This window comes from Zonotrichia albicollis, chromosome 5, assembly GCF_047830755.1.
Source record: "Zonotrichia albicollis isolate bZonAlb1 chromosome 5, bZonAlb1.hap1, whole genome shotgun sequence".
In the NCBI taxonomy this organism is placed as follows: Eukaryota; Metazoa; Chordata; class Aves; order Passeriformes; family Passerellidae; genus Zonotrichia; species Zonotrichia albicollis.
In genome coordinates, this window is record NC_133823.1 from 26,286,847 (window position 1) to 26,302,390 (window position 15,544).

At 43.2% G+C, this 15,544-nt stretch overlaps 2 protein-coding genes across 17 annotated transcripts in view; one reads left to right on the forward strand and one right to left on the reverse strand.

The window, feature by feature from the left end:
- Positions 1-15,418, forward strand: part of FHIP1A (FHF complex subunit HOOK interacting protein 1A) — a 92,926-nt gene extending 77,508 nt beyond the window's left edge. For all 13 annotated transcript variants that reach the window (XM_074541129.1, XM_074541136.1, XM_074541130.1 and 10 more), the window contains one exon: positions 535-15,418. In XM_074541129.1, the coding sequence (XP_074397230.1) occupies positions 535-752 (218 nt within the window). In that variant the 3' untranslated portion in view covers positions 753-15,418. The remainder of the gene's footprint in view (positions 1-534) is intronic.
- The window catches only part of GATB (glutamyl-tRNA amidotransferase subunit B), a 42,241-nt gene continuing 39,593 nt past the window's right edge, over positions 12,897-15,544 (reverse strand). For all 4 annotated transcript variants that reach the window (XM_074541145.1, XM_074541142.1, XM_074541143.1 and 1 more), the window contains one exon: positions 12,897-13,353. In XM_074541145.1, coding sequence (XP_074397246.1) covers positions 13,225-13,353 — 129 coding nt within the window. In that variant the 3' untranslated portion in view covers positions 12,897-13,224. The remainder of the gene's footprint in view (positions 13,354-15,544) is intronic.

The window sequence follows — 15,544 nt, forward strand, 5'->3', positions numbered from 1 at the left end:
AATCCAATTTTAATTTTTTTTTCCCCTTAGTTTCTAACTTGCTTCAAACTCTTGTGGTGATGTGATAGCTCGGCCTCGAACCCATTGACATGGTGATTCACAGAGAGAGGATAGAGAAAGAGAAATAAAATCAGAATGACAGTTGGGTGTGGGGGAGGGATAGAGCATAGTATCGTTGAAATGGAGACAACCATGCTGGCTCTAGACGGGTAGATATTATCTGATGTTTCAGAAGGTAAATCCATATTACTCTTTCCCTTGACTCCTCTTCTGCCCACATATTTCTCTCATCAGAGCTGTAACTGAATGATATGTAACCTGGGGAAAGATAGGTAATAAAAAATGCAATAGAACCAGGCCACGTAGAACTTTAAAATGCTGGATTAGTGCAGTATCTCCCTGCACAATGTGGGTACTGCAAATTACAGTTCTGAACACAATCCTTATAAACTGGCTTTGGACACTGTACAAGTACTCTGTGTGCTTAATATACAGAGTCTTTTTTCTTTCCTCTCCCTCTCCTCCCGTCTTTAGGTGATGTCCATCACAGCAGCAACCCAGGGAAAGGAAGGAGTCTTCCTGAAGCTTACCCAGCCGTACTGCAGCCTTTCCTGGGACAGAAAGGAAAGAAAGGCCTGGCTCATCCCAGCCTTCCTGCACATGTGAGGAACGCCGTACTTGCAGCTGCGCTTTTCCCAGAGTTCCTGAAGGAGCTGGCAGCTCTAGCCCAGGAACATTCCATTTTATGTTAAAAATTACTGGGGGATTTTGAAGATTATTGTTCACGGGTTTTTAAAATGTGTTTTGAAAAAGCTTTTGGAGTTTAAACAGATTTTTAATGCAAAGCTGCTTTCAGAAGAAGGTTGTACTTCAATATTTCCTGAAAATACTTGATTTGGAGGGGGAAGAAGGAGGCAAAATATTATTCCAGTTAGGCCTTATAATTTCCCTCTGTGCTACATAACTTATTTGAGATTTCTGATACTGCTCTTACTGCAGCTTCGTTCTTCATCCCTTCCTCGTTACACAGCCACCCTTCTTCAGTGTCACTAATTCCTGTTGGATTTCTGCAATAGACACTTGTTGGCTGGCTAAGAGACACAAACACATTAGTTTTTTCTGTTCCACAAATACTCTTCTGGATAACTTGTTAGACAAATTTCCTTGAAAAAACATTGCTCCATGGGAAAAGTTCACAGTATAAAAAAGCATGCAAAATCTACACAAAACCTGAAAAGGGGTATGTGAAGGGCTGTGTTCCTTGATGTCATTGTTGTCTTTGCCTCTTCCCTTGCTTCACCCTGAAGCCGGGTTCTTACTGATCCCCACCCAAAACCCCCATTTTAACTACTGGCTCAGGTTTTCTGAATTCAAGTGATCTTATGTGTAGCAAACCCCTGAGTAGCTGAAAGCAGGTGCTGGGCCCTACACATACCATATTGCCTTATGTTGCAGACAGATCTGCAGCTCTCAGCTGTTGGGCTTTGAAGTCCAGTGAAGTGTGTAAGTGGATGTGGATTGCAGACTGCCTGGAATTCTCCTTGCGGTTCCTCGGCATTCCTTGATAACTCTTGCATTGCTACCTAAGCCTGCCAGCATGCCTTATTTAGTAAGATTTGCACAAAGTACAAAACAAAATGTTTCTATGCAAGCTGTTATTAGTGTCTAGTTTGTTTGTATGCTTGTTTTAATAAGCTAAAGAAAGATACTCTGTATTTTTCTGTAGTGTTAAATGGACAGCAGGCTGTTTTTTGTCTTTGTCTTTTTTTTTATTAAATGAAAAAGGTTTGCTTGCTCACGAAAGGTGTTCTGTTTTATTGTTAATTTCTTTTAAGGTTAAGGGAAAGTTAAATACTGTTTGTTTGCTTTTAATTTAGGTGTTGACTTTTCTTAATATTGCATTTCTGGGATGGTGAGGAGAGGACCAGGCTACTCACTAGCTGCAGAAAAGGAAGGAGTAATGGGGAAAGCTGTCTGGTGGTGACTAACTGCTTGAGAAAATTCTCTTCTGTGAGTAATGGGCTTCATTAGAAGACCCCAAACATGATGAATTGGTGCATCACCACTGTATTTTGTCTTATCTTAGCTGCATAATTGTGCTTCCAGTGTGTTGTAGTTGGCTACATAAAGAGGGGCTTAGTTCAAGAAAGCCATAAAACCTTTTGCCCAGGATATAAGCTAACAGTGACTCCAAAAAATGTGAAGAAACAGAAATCAGAAATAACATTTGCATACATTTGTTCTCCTGCTCATTGTAATTCCGTAATGTGGAATTCCAGTTAATCACATTCTGATTTTGAAACACACTTTCTCAGAGATTTCAAGGAAAAAACCAGTTTAAAAACAAAAACCAAAGACATTCCAGAACAGTCTAATTAATTGCACATCAAATTCCTCTGGAATGTGCAGTGCAGTTTAAGCTCCTAAATCCTTTAGGTAGCTCTGAAAAGTTCTTCCTTTAATCTACAAGGTCTAGATTAAAGTGTCTGCATTCATTGTGTCAGCCTGCTGTAGGCTATTCTAAGAAAAAAAAAAATCCCAAAGTCTGCCTCCAATAAAATCCCCTCCAGAACTTCTCTGGGTCCATCTTTTCTTGTTTGCTGCACAGTCTTCATTTCCATGATGGCTGGGGGTCCTGTTGCTTCTGAGCTGCCTCTTTCTGGTTTGCTTTAATTTATGACTTGTTTAGTTTTTCAGGTGCCACTGCATCACCATTCTGAAAATCACCTACTGACCTCCACATGGCCCTCTTTCACCTCAGCAGCTTTCTTGGAAGCTGAAGCCAAAGCTGTGGGGGTCTTTCCTTAGGTATTAGTTACCCAGGTTGAAGAGAGCTCTTTCTTTATCAGTTCCCCCCTAGCCGCACATTGTTGTTGTAAATGAGTAATGAGATTGATTGATTTTTTCTTTTATTTAACTTTTCTTAAAACTTAACCTAGGGTACTGTGGGTTCTTTCCCCACTCGCTCATTTCTGCTGCCTTCCATGCTGTACTCACAGGCCTGGCCTGAGGGGGTTCAGTGTGTGTGTTGGAAGGGTTTTAGCATTATGGTTGTAGGGGCAGTGCTTGCTTTGCTTCTCACCTCTTCTGCGAAAACTGCAGGTGAGCAAAAGGAAAGTTTGATCAGCTCACTTTTAGTGGTATAGAAACAATTGCTAAAATGCAGAAGCAGTCTAATCCCTTTTTTTGAGGACTTTTTAAACAGGAATTAGAAAGATTATTTCACTTTTTTAAAAATAAAGAACTCTGCAGACCAGTGCTCAAGGCAGTAAATTACTACCTGAACACTTCCTTCCTTTGTTTGTGTTCTGAATTAAAAATCCTTATTTGCTGGGTAGAAGGAATTTCTTTGGAGATTGTTAATTTTAACTGATGTTTTCAGCAAATGGACAAAATCACTTCAGTTTCATCCCAGCAGGTCTTCTAAGCTACATAAGGATTTTAAAATGTGGACTGCTCATAAAAGCATCTGTAAATGAGAGGAAGGAGAGGATTTTCCTCCTAAGTTTTAGTAGAGTTTATGTTCTACATCCAGTAGGATAAAGTCAGCCTTTGAAATCTGGAGTTGTGTGGAAGGCTTCTTGCTGAAAGGTCAGAGCTGTGTTTGTGCACAGCATCCCCTCACCAATGGGAAATGTCTGTCAGCTCCCCAAAAGGAAGAGGTGGAGGAGTGCAGTGACCCTGGCTTAGAATGTAAAAATGCAGATCATACGTGTACCTTCGCATTGCTTTTTTTTTGGAGTGGGATCAGACTTGCAGCTGTGTCTCAGATGTAATAGCAGTATAATGTCTGGCAGCCAGCACAAAAAACTGTTGGTGGGAATTGCCTCTTCCTGCCTTCAAAATGCAGAACCTGTGATTTAGCTTGAAAATGTTGATCTTTTCAGATGAATCACATCTGTGTGCATAAGCTCTTCAGCCAAATGCTTCTCTAATCAGCTTCTTCTCTCCAGTTAGATAGTGTGTTATCCTGTCTCTCACCAATGATACATCCTTTCCCAAAAAACCCTGTACTTGTTGTCCAAGCTGTGGTCCTGCCTGTAGGTCCTTGGAGGACCACAGCATTATGCTGCTCTGCCCAAGAACTAGGAAGTGCTTTGTGATCTGGTTTTTCCCACATTCAGGTGGGTGTGTGACTGGAGCAGTCCTTCTTTGGTACAGTGGCTCAGCATCAGTTCCAAATGAAGTGCCTTGGCAGATCTGTTCCAGAGACTGCAGGTGGTGGCTCAGTGATACCAAAATGAATTTCCAGGCTCCTACTAGATGCTTCAAACCGTGAATGCCACATTTCCAATTATGTAGCCTTGGAGTGTGTTTTTAAGCTGTTCTGCTATTGCAAGGAATCTCTCCAGCATTTTAAACCTGCTTTTGTGTGTGTATGGTTTTGGTTTGGTTTAGTGTTTGTTTATTTTGTTTTTGCAGCCTACCTATAAAGTGAGCACTTTGTCTTCAAAAATTTGTAGTCATTCTCTTTTACCTTTGACCATTTTTTTTGGATGCTTTTTGGGTTAGTCTCAGTAAACATACACATGGTTTGCATTGATTGGACTAAAGCACTCAGCAGTTTCATGCATGCTTGTGCAGATCTTTGGACATGTATAGTCAGGTGCAGTTCACATGTTGCTAGCTGTGCTTACTACCTATACTATTGTATTCTAGGCGTTTTTCTTAAATTTGATCTTTTTCATGGGTGCCCTAAAGAGTATTATGAAATTTTGAATGGGATCAAGTTATTGGTGTTGCAGTTCTAGGTGTGAAAAATGCATTGTCTTTTTTTGTTCTGGTAACATCTGACTTTGGTTTTCGAGAACAGAAATGAGAACTTTTGTTTTCAGCTGTATTCTGTGGAGATGAGAAAACTCTACTATCAGGCATGGACTGTCCCTCCCACCAGCAGGCCCAGGTACATCCAGATCATAAATTACTTGCTGCTTCTTTCTTTGGGATTTGTCACTTTGCAAAAAGTCTCAATTCAGTGGTGTCATGCTGTGGTACAGAGCACTTGCCTTTCAGGTGTGATTTGGTATTTTTAGTAAGATTGGTTAATTTCCTAGGATGGGAGAAAACAAAGTGTGATTGGGGTGGACTTTGGACACCAGCCGGGAGCCATGCCTTGGAATGGGAGCAGGACTGGATATTCAGGAAGCCTGAGCAGCACTCCTGCCACCAGTGCCGCTCTTTGGCCTGTGCACAAAGCCCAAGTGATCTGTTCAGTCCTTCAGAGAAAAACATTTGCAAACAAACTTGCAGCATCCTGCAGACTCCGAGGGTTTAAGTTCAAGAGGTTAAGTTCTATTTACCAAGAGAAGTTCAGCATCCAGCACAGCGTGTACACACTCACTACCCTTTTGTGCACTCTGCTTAAGCCTCTCAGAAGGTTTCAAGCTTTAGGAAGGATTTTTAGCTCCTCTAAGATGCTCTAAAATCTCAGGGTTGGAAAGAAAAGGATGGGAGCAGTGTGATCTGTTGCAGTTAAATTATGTCATTGTATCATTTGAATTTGTAGCCACAGCTCCTGCTTGAGGATGGCTTGATTTAATAAGCAATTTACTCTGCTGTATTAACTGAAATTGCTATGTCATGCCTGCAGTTCTTATGACAGCTCCCATTACGTTTGTAACATTTAAATTGCATCTGTGTTTATGAGTAGAATACTGGGATTTTCTTCTTTTTTTTCTTTTAACTCAGATAGCTCTGGCAGTGTACAGTAACAATACTGCTGTGTCCTGATCTGATTTAGATAATTACAGTTATGTTCCTCCTTGCACTCTTTGAGCATTATCAGCAGAAATGGAGGGTACATGGGCTGCTTACATTAATGAGCAAACCTAAGGTAAAATGCCACAGAGTAGCAGGGGCCACTTCCCTCTGTGCGAAATGCAGAATTTACGTTTGTGTTGCTCTGATTTATCAGAGACCAGAAAGAAAAAGCTCAAACTTGAAAAATTAATATGACCATGTCCTGCAGTACCTGTCCAAGTAGACAGCAGTGCTGTGTGATGTTTTGGGACAGAAATGTGCAAAGAAGGGAAAAACTTGCTCCTTGTGAAGGTGGTGTCAGACTTGCATAAATAGGTGCTTGGGTAAGATGATGGTGGTGCCAGCTGTCTGACCGCAGACAGCCACAGAATGCAGCACTATTTCTGTGACTTTGTTGGTGGTTAAAGCCCTGCTCTGACTAAATGCACTTTATTTTTTAGTGGCCCCAGCTTTTCTAAACATGTTGTGGCCCAGCATCAATGTACTTCATTTGTTACATGCTCAGTTGGAAGCCTCTTATTTATGAAAAGGAGCATTACTTGGATTCTCAAATATGTAGGTGCTTAAAGTGGCGTTTTGTTGCTGACTATGCAAATCTTCTTTTTGTTCATTGATTATAATGGTTCTTGTGGCAGCTGGATTAAATTAAGACTGAAGTCTCTGGGCTTAAAGCCCTGATGGAACTTTTGTGCAAAGGCTGCATTTCTCAACTTTGGCACTTCTGCAGACTGCCCGCATACAATTATGTACTGTGGACTAAATACCTGCAAACCTTCGTCTCTGATGAAGCCATTTCCACAGCAGCTGTGTTTTATTGCAGTCTGCTTTAAAAATAACTAGCTTGGATTTAGACCAAAAAATAACATGGACGAGTCAAATCTGAGACAACTGAACTGTGTCCAGCTCAGTGCTGCTGTGTCAGTTTGGCCAGAGCTCAGACAAAATGCCAGCTCGAACTCAAAGGAGAGGGAGTGGCTCTGGGTCTCAGTATCCCTTGCTGCAGCTTGAGCCAACAACTCGTGTCTCTTGGTGTCCAAGCACAACTTGGGAGTTCAGAAACACAGATCAGTGTCTTTTGTAAATCTCTGGGGTCATAACATTGGTTTTTGAGCTTCTGTGTGGAAAAAATCTAGCAGCCTCCAGGACCAGCCTGAAAGTGTGGCCTCTTGAGCAGCTAAAATACAACTTACTGATGGTTATGCCTGCTTAGTGGGTTAGACAATTACAGCTGTGGCTGATGCAACCAGTTGGGAGATCTGCTTTGTGCTTACACAAAAGGCTGTGCATGGAGGGAGCATTCCCTGTAGTGAAGCTGTTGGCTCTTGTAAGGATCATGGCAGTGCAGCTCTGCAGCTCCAGGTACTGGACTTGGAGGCCTTTCTCCAATGGCTGCAATGACAAGGCAGGGAATGTTGCATGGGTTAGTTTGCTGCCTGTGTATGAAGTGGGATAACATGGGATCTGGCATAGCTGTCACCAGTCTTTTCCTTGGGCAAAGCCAGCAGGCAAAGATGGGAATTGTTCAGGCTCATGAATTGGGCTCCCCCACACAGATAAAGGGGAGAAACCAAAGGTCAGGATCCCTCACCAGTTAGTTTTGCAGCTGGTCAGCAAATGCTGTAGACAGTTGTGACATGCCTGTACGCCCTACAGGAGAACTTAATGATCTGTGACTAGCATGGTCCTGGACGCTATATTGCTCACTAAACTATCTTCTTTCTGCAGCTTTGTTCCCTCATGGTGGCACCTGAGCATTTCTGCAGTTTGGTTTATTGCAGTTGAAATTCAGGCTGTATAGCCTAATGTGGGATGTGGGCTGGACTAGAGTCAGGAGAGAAGTGATTCCCAGTGGTTTTGTGTTTCCACTGCAGTCATCCCTAGTTACTGATTGTGTTTGGCCCAGGGGCTCTTGAAGATGGAATCTAAATTTGCCATCACAATGGGCAGAAAAATGCACAGCAAATTACAGGTCATGACAACTTGGGATTTTGTATTTCACTGCATTCCTCACACTGTTTATCAATAGAGTCCTCTCTGTCTCTGTATTACCTGAGTGTTTGTGGCTTCTGAGGGGGCAGGGGACAACTTCCACTTGAAGCCAACCCAGTGCAGGGAAGCTTCTGAGCATTTGGGTTGATAAATGGAGACCTCCTGTTTGCTGTAACTTAGTTTTAAGTGGCTATTGCCTGATCCAGAATCCAGTGTGTGTATGTGTAAATAGCATTTTAAGAAGATGCTGGCAACGAGGGCAAACTAACCAGGAGTGTGCTATTATTTCTTCTCCCTCATGCAGTTTGAGAACAGACAGCTGACTGAAAACCCAATTTGTTTTTCTTTATGTGTGAGAAAACAAACACTCTCCAGGTTGAGCATGCACACAAGGCCATAAATCCCTGGGAAGGTGCTGCTGAGGTCAGTGGTTGTGTAAGGGTAGGTAGAGGATGCTCAGAAGAGACACAAAAGCATCCCAGAACCCTGAAACCACACCGCAAAGCAGGGTGGAAAGGGGCCACACTGAAACCACAGCTGAATGCTCTGCTATAATTTTTTAGTGAAGGTTCCTATCGTGTATTTCTATTTTTAACACAGTTAAAATTAAACTCTGCAGCCAAGGCTGAGTGCTAGAAATTCTTCCTTAACTACTTAAAGCACTGCCAGCATCTTTTTAGACAACTTTCTTCTCCTGTTCTGCAGCCTCAGATACAGGATACTTCAGCTATATGAGATAGTAAGTATCAGCTCTCCACCCTCAGGCCTGACCTCCAAAAAGACTTCCAGCAATGAGTAGATGAGATGATCGTGAGTGTCTGGTGTCAGCTTTTAATTTGTGAGCATTTTCCTTGGTCCTCTGTTCGTGGATAGTAACTGCTGAAAATCTGCATGAAACTGTCCTTAATTCACCCTGCCTGATGCTGTTGCACAGATGGCATCTGCAATCATTAGATCAGAGAGCACTGGAGTAGCTAAATGAGATTTCCAAGTTGGGGTCAAAGCCTCAATCTTCATTCCAGAGCTCCAGCCTTGATACAGCCACACTTGGGACAGCCTCCTGGCCTGCAGGATGTCCTACATCGAACACTTCAGAGTCAGGCTCTGCCTTCTATCCTGCAGACCCACCTGTCCTGTAAGGTTGTTTAATTTGTCTTTAAATAGCAGAAACTAAATTCCTTGAGGCTCTTGCTTCTGCTTTTTTAATGTGCTATGTGCTTGTCAACTACTCTAAGCAGATATAAACCAAAGCTGTTTGATTTGCTCAGTAGAGCGCTCCACTTTTTTAATTTGCTGTGAGCTCCATTTAGAGGAATGGGAAGGTGGTGGTTGTTTAGGCTGCTGTAGAAGGGCCTTGGCAGGCAAAAAGGATCCCATGTTTTGGCTGTATTGGTTCAGTCAAAGGGGTGTGAGGTGACTGATGAGCCCCTTAATGCAGGCTTGGATAGCGGGAGCAATGTGAGCTGGCCCAACTGAGCCTTCCCATTGCTAGGTCTGAGCACTGCCAGCTACTGCTGCTTTGAAGTTGGTACTGGTATCTCCACAAATGTTAAAAAGGTTCATTATCTTGATCTCAATTGGCTCAAACCACTTTTTTCTCGTATCAAAAAGAAGTTTATGTTTTGAGTCTGCAAAAGATTTTAAAAATTTCAGAACTCACTGTTTCATGATATAGTGCAAAATTTATAGACTATGGCTGCTCTTTACCTTCCCTGGAAGGAAAGAATATTACAATTATCCCTTTTTAATCTTTCTTGTTATCCATTGTCTCTGGCAGCTGGAGGTGAAAATAGATTGAGACTTAAATCAGAGAATGGCTGGAAGGGACCTTAATATAATTCTGACCCCCACACTGTTACAATACAACGCGGAATTAATGGCACTTACATGTTGAGATGTTTAAGGCGAAAAAGAGCATGGTTATTTTTTTACTTCAATATTTATAGAATTCTAAATGTGACTGTGGATTGGAGGATGAAATTGTTACTTCTTTAACTACACTGGTTAAACCAGCAGTTTATCAATTTTTTCTTTTTCTAGAAAGGACTGCAAAACAATAATTATTTACATGAAAAGTGCATGAGAAACTCTATTACAAAAATGTAAACATCAGAAGGCTTAGAAGAACTTTAGAAGCACAGGGCGACACCCCACCATGGGCAGGGACACCTTCCACTAGAACAGGTTGCCCAAAGCCCCATCCAACCTGGCCTTGAATGTTTCTAGTGATGAGGCATCTACAGCTTTTATGAGCAACCTGTTCCAGTGGTTCACAGTAAAGATGTTTTTCTTAATACCCAATCTAAACCTGCCCTCTCTCATCTTAAAGCCATTCCCCCTTGTGCTACCACTACATGCCCTTGTCCTTCTCCAGCTCTCTTGTTGGCTCCCTTGAGGAACTGGAAGGTGCTGTAAGGTCTCTCCAGAGCCTTCTCTTCTCCAGGCTGAACAGCCCCAGCTGTCTGAGCCTGTCCTCACAGGTGAAATGTTCCAGCCCCCTGATCGTCTTCATGGTCTCCTCTGGGCTTGCTCCAACAGATGCCTGTTCTTCCTGTGCTGGGACCCCAGAGCTGGATGCCGCACTGCGCGTGTGGTCTCACCTGCCCTGCCCTGCTGCCCACAGGGCTTGGATGCAGCCCAGGACATATCTGGCCTTCTGGGCTGTGAGTGCACGTTGCCAGGTCATGTCAAGTTTGTCATCCCCCAGCACCGTGAAGTCCCACTTCTTTGCACAGCCCCCCTTCTCAAGCCTGTCCAGATCCCTCTGTATGGTATCCCTGTCCTGCAGCGACCATGCCATAGATTGTTGTCATCAGAGAACTTGCTGATGCATGAGGGAGCACTCAATCCCACTGTTCTTGTCACCAGCAAAGATGTGAAACAGGGCAAGGCCCAGTGACAACCCTGGACAGTCCCACTCATTACTGGCCTCCATGTAGACATCAGAATAATGACTGCAGCTCTTTGAGTGCAACCAGCCAGCCAATTCCTTATCCCCTGAGCAGTCCACCCATCAAATCCATGTCTCTCCAGTTTAGAGATAAGGATGCCATGCAGGACAGTGTCCAGTGCTTTGCACAGGCCCAGGTGCATGATGTACTGACACAGACTCTACTCAGAGAGAACCTGGCTGATTGATGATTTTTAACAGGTTTTGCACACATTAATATAGTATAATTCCATAGTAAAAGAGTGGCTAAGAAGAATTAGCCCATAGAATTATCAGTAGTAGCCTTGCTACATTAATTGAGATGCTTCCTTCATCACCTTATTTATTACTCTTCCAAGTACATTGTTGGTTTGATTTCTCTTTTTAAAAGGCACCCACTGCAGCAGTGGGGAACTCAGCAGAGCAGCATCCAGCTGTGCCACAAAAAACACTAACCTTTGGAGGACCACCTCTGGGAAAACTGTGTTTTTTCTAAACTGAATGAGGATCTCCAAGATTCAGGATTTCATGGAGAAACCATTGTGCCTTCTTGTTTCTTGCTGCCATGGCAAGGATTGAACAGAATTCCAGTAGTTTTGTTGTATAATCTAAACCTTCATTGACTGAACACTTACAGAAAACTCACACCACTCTAAGTAAAAATGGTAGCTTTTGCTCATGATGTGAAAAGTGATAGTAGAGGTCTTAGTGTGAAGGTCAAATTACATGGAAATCCTGGGCATGGTGTGATTTGGGAGTTTTTGGAGGTTTAGGCTTTTTGCTTGGCTTTTGAAGGGTCACAGTTTTTGACTGCAGTTGTGTTACTGCTTTTATAAGCTGTAGGATGATGTTTGAATTGTAAAGGTACTTTTTAATGAATAATTGGTATACATTTTATTCATTAAATGGATTGAAAACCAAAGGAGTTTTTCCCTTCCAGTGAAGGAGTTTGCATTTGAACCTCAGGCAATTTGTACAGCAATGTCCTCCTCAGGACACAACATCAGCACTGCCACTCAGGAGGGAGCACTGCCATCAGCCTACTTTGAACTAGTGCTGCAAGCACCACATTTGCCAAAGGTGACTGAAGTCCCAGGGCCACACCTGCTGCACTCCTGTGACAATGTCTGCCCTGCAGGCACATCCTAAAGAACAATTCTGAAGAAGCAGCTGTGAGGCCCAAGGTAGGTGTGATCTTTAAGAAGTATGGCTTAGCAGTCTCCAGGAGGGATTTAAGAACTTCAAGCATCTGGTACTAAATGTGATTTATTTCCCCACTACATGAAAATTTGACAGGCTCCTTCTTGTTGCATTTCCTGTTAATGGCTCAATCAGCAAAAGCTGGTTGGGATGGGGAAGTTTATTCCAGATCCCTGCATTTCAGTGATTACTGAAAGCCAGGAACTGAAAAACAAACTGTGTAAAAAACCCAAAATAAAAACTACCAGCACAAAACACCCCTTAGGATTAAGTAGTGGAGAAGGAATCCAGCTCAGCCAACTGCATGTTCCATTCCTAAGCAGTACAGTCCCAAACTGCATCATCCAAAGCAGTACAGTTCCAGATGACAGGAGAAAACCACGTGCCAGAGAAGCAGCAGCCCTGGACATTGGGTGTGTGTAACATGGGGCCAAGTTCTTGCCTCCAGAGGAAAAAAAAACCAAACTGGAGCTGGGGCTGTCCTCTTCAGGGCCAGGAGCTGGACTCCAATAATCAACTCCTGCTAGTCTGTGATTCTGCTTGTTCTGTTGTAGGTTGCACAGGGCTGCCTGTCCATCTGCTGTTCTGAGCCTGTGATGCCAAAATGGGTTGTGACCCTCAGAAGAGCTCAGGTACACAGCCCTTAGGCACTCCTCAGAACTGAGAGCAGGCACAGCAGGTATGTGGGTGCAGAACTGGGAGAAGGTGAGCAAACAATCTGACAGGGTGAGATGCCAGCACTTCTGTTTGTGGCACTACCCTTAGGCTCACAGTGAAGCAGCTCATGGCTTCATCCTTTCCCCTTTCCTCAGAAACCAGGAAGAATGATAGCAGTGAACTTTTTGTTCCCTTCTCTTAAGGCATCGAGGCACAAGTGGGTCCCTCAATGACTTCTGGGTGTTTTAATAATTGTTCCTGTTGTGCTCACAATGACAGTGAGTTATGGTGTGCACGCCCAGACTGAGATGTGATTTGAGATTGTGAATCCCCCTTCTCACAAACAGGCAGACAGAAAAGCTGAGTTTGTACCTGCTTTATTGGAAAACTGACCCATGCAGTTTCAGCTCTCTGTGTAGTCACAGACACCTCTGGGAGCTTGTTTCCCAGGGCTGTGTGGAAATCACATTTCCAAGTGCCACATCAAAGCATGGGAGATGCAAATGGCTGTATCCTGCTTTTCTCTGGCCCATCTGCCTTTGGCTGATGCATCCAGGGAAGGCTGGGACTTCAAGCTGCTTGAAGTATATCCAACAAGCACAGTGCTGCACAAGGAGACACCAAGGTTCATTTGCAGACAGAATGAAGCACATGCTTCTTTAGTTGCTTGTGTGCTTTTTCTCTTGTGGCTACCCTGACAGCTTCTTCTCTAGCAATTGCTTCACCAGAACAGGATTGGACCGTCCTTGTGTTTTCTTCTGTACCAGACCAATTAACTTATTTAGAACTTTTGGATTTCCTGCCTTTATTGCCATAACCTTTAAAGAAAAAAAAAATGCAACAGACACCATTGTTACAGGAAAACTGAACATTTTCACTCATTCCCAACCAAGGTATGAATATTTTTGTTGTTTCGCCTATTGTGATAAAAGACTACATTTTGGATAAAGTGTTATTTATAAAAACTGCCTTCAGCCTTGCAATAAGCTCCTGCTCTGCTCCCATGAGAGAACAGCGAGTCCCTACAGCATCAGGGCCTTACAACTAATAGAGAAAGCTCCTCTTATTGAAAGAGTCAGAAAATACTTTTGGATTTTACAGTGTCTGCAGCTTGAACAGCAACTTCCTGGAAAAAAGCCAGAGAAGTGAGATGGACTTTTCCTTGCTAATACGATCTACCATTTTACTGAATATAATGTTCTGTCATAACAGGTAATTTGAAGCGAATCAAAATCTATTTGATAATATTGGTGAGGTCCTTCAAGCTCAGATGTAGGTGTTTTTTCTTTCCTTCAAGCAAGGACTCCTTTACAACATGATGATTAATTAACTGGTAAAATACGACCTCCTATCAGACAGCCTTTGATGCACAATCACCTGCTACATTGCAAGGGCCATGTTTAAAAGCTGAAAGGATCAGAAATTTCACCTTTGGGCCTTCCTAAAGGAGATGCTACTGCTGAAAGACAAGCATCTGGCTACTGTTTGTGTGGCAGGGAAGGCATTCTCTGCCTTGTCAGAGTTACTGGGCAGAACACAATCAATGCAATGAAACAGGATGACATATTTGCAGATGTTCAGGGAAGGGTTGCAGACACAGGAGCTATGCACTGTGCCAATACCAAATTCAGATGCAAATACTGCTTCTCATTACAGTATCTGAATTACTGTCAGTCTAAAATCTTCTCTGTTATGTTGCACAGTGGAAAGGACTCATTACTCTGGATCTGCTAGAAATTACCTACGTGGGGCAGAGTGCAGTACAGTCCTGGTCCTGCACTGTCATAAAGTGCTCAGTGTTGGTTTGAGCAGCTGTTTAGAAGCTATTTTGTTCTGAAAAAAATTACTCTCAAAACACATTGAAATGGGAGTGTGGTTATGGACCTTCCAGCTCCTGCACTTCCCAGTCAGTTCTCTCCATTCTCTCCCTCCCTGCCTATGCTTTCATACCAGCCTGGCAATACAGCAGCACTTTTATCAGGCTCTGCAAATGAGTCAAGTCAGATGGAGGTCACGCTGACCTACTGCAAGCTCATTTTATCAAAAGCTCTTGCAGAGCTCTTAGCATCCCCCAATGAGATCTGGAGTGGGCGGTATTGTTCTCAAAAGATGTTAATGTTTTTTTCCAAATGGCAAATGGAGCTAGACATTGTTTATATTAGAAGTAGGCTATTCACTTCTGCTTTTACATTTTTGCTCCAGAGAACATATAAGCACTTGTTTTCATTTTGCTTTTTATAAAGCAGATTATATAGACTCTGTCAAGATCCCTTCCCACTCCTCCCCTTCACGATCAACAAGGGTTTTTTCCCTTTTTTCCCAGCTCAGACCTTGTTAGACTGAGCCACACTGGCTGCTGCGTGTCTTTCAAGGAGATGGGGAAGAGCCAATCATCCCCCACGGGGAAGCGTTTGTGTTGCTGCCACAGCCCAGCAGAACAGCAGAGTGGGCAGCAGCTCTGGAGCTGCTGCTGCCACAGGGCTCTGGCTCCTTCCCACCCCACAGCCACTGTCAGGCAGGAGAGCCAGCAAGGCTCCTCTCTTTGGCAGTGGACAGAGGCAGGGATATGGCAAAAAGTCAGATGCAAGCACAATTTCTGCCTTGCCAGCTCTGATACAGTCTCTAATTCCATAACTAATATATGCCTTGCTGGCAGGTAACTTCAGCTCCAGAACAGTTTAACAGTGTTGCCCCAATATCACTACAGATGACATAAAAATCAGAGTTATGTGGCTGGGTGGCAGGGTCAGGTTAATGGAAGTACAACTGGAGAGGGACAGAGCCCTGCAGTCTTGCTTTCCTGCATTAAAGTTTTATGGTCTCTCAGAATGACTTAGCACATTAGCCAGACTGGTAATTTGTTTTGCAGATCATTTTGTGTAAGCTTCAGTTTCAAAAAACCCACTTAGTAAAATAAGAAAGAAGAAAAGCTTGATAATATCTTGGCAGCAGCTTTACTGCTATGGCTCTAGAGCTCAAATGCCATCTAAAGGGAAAAAGAGAGAGGCT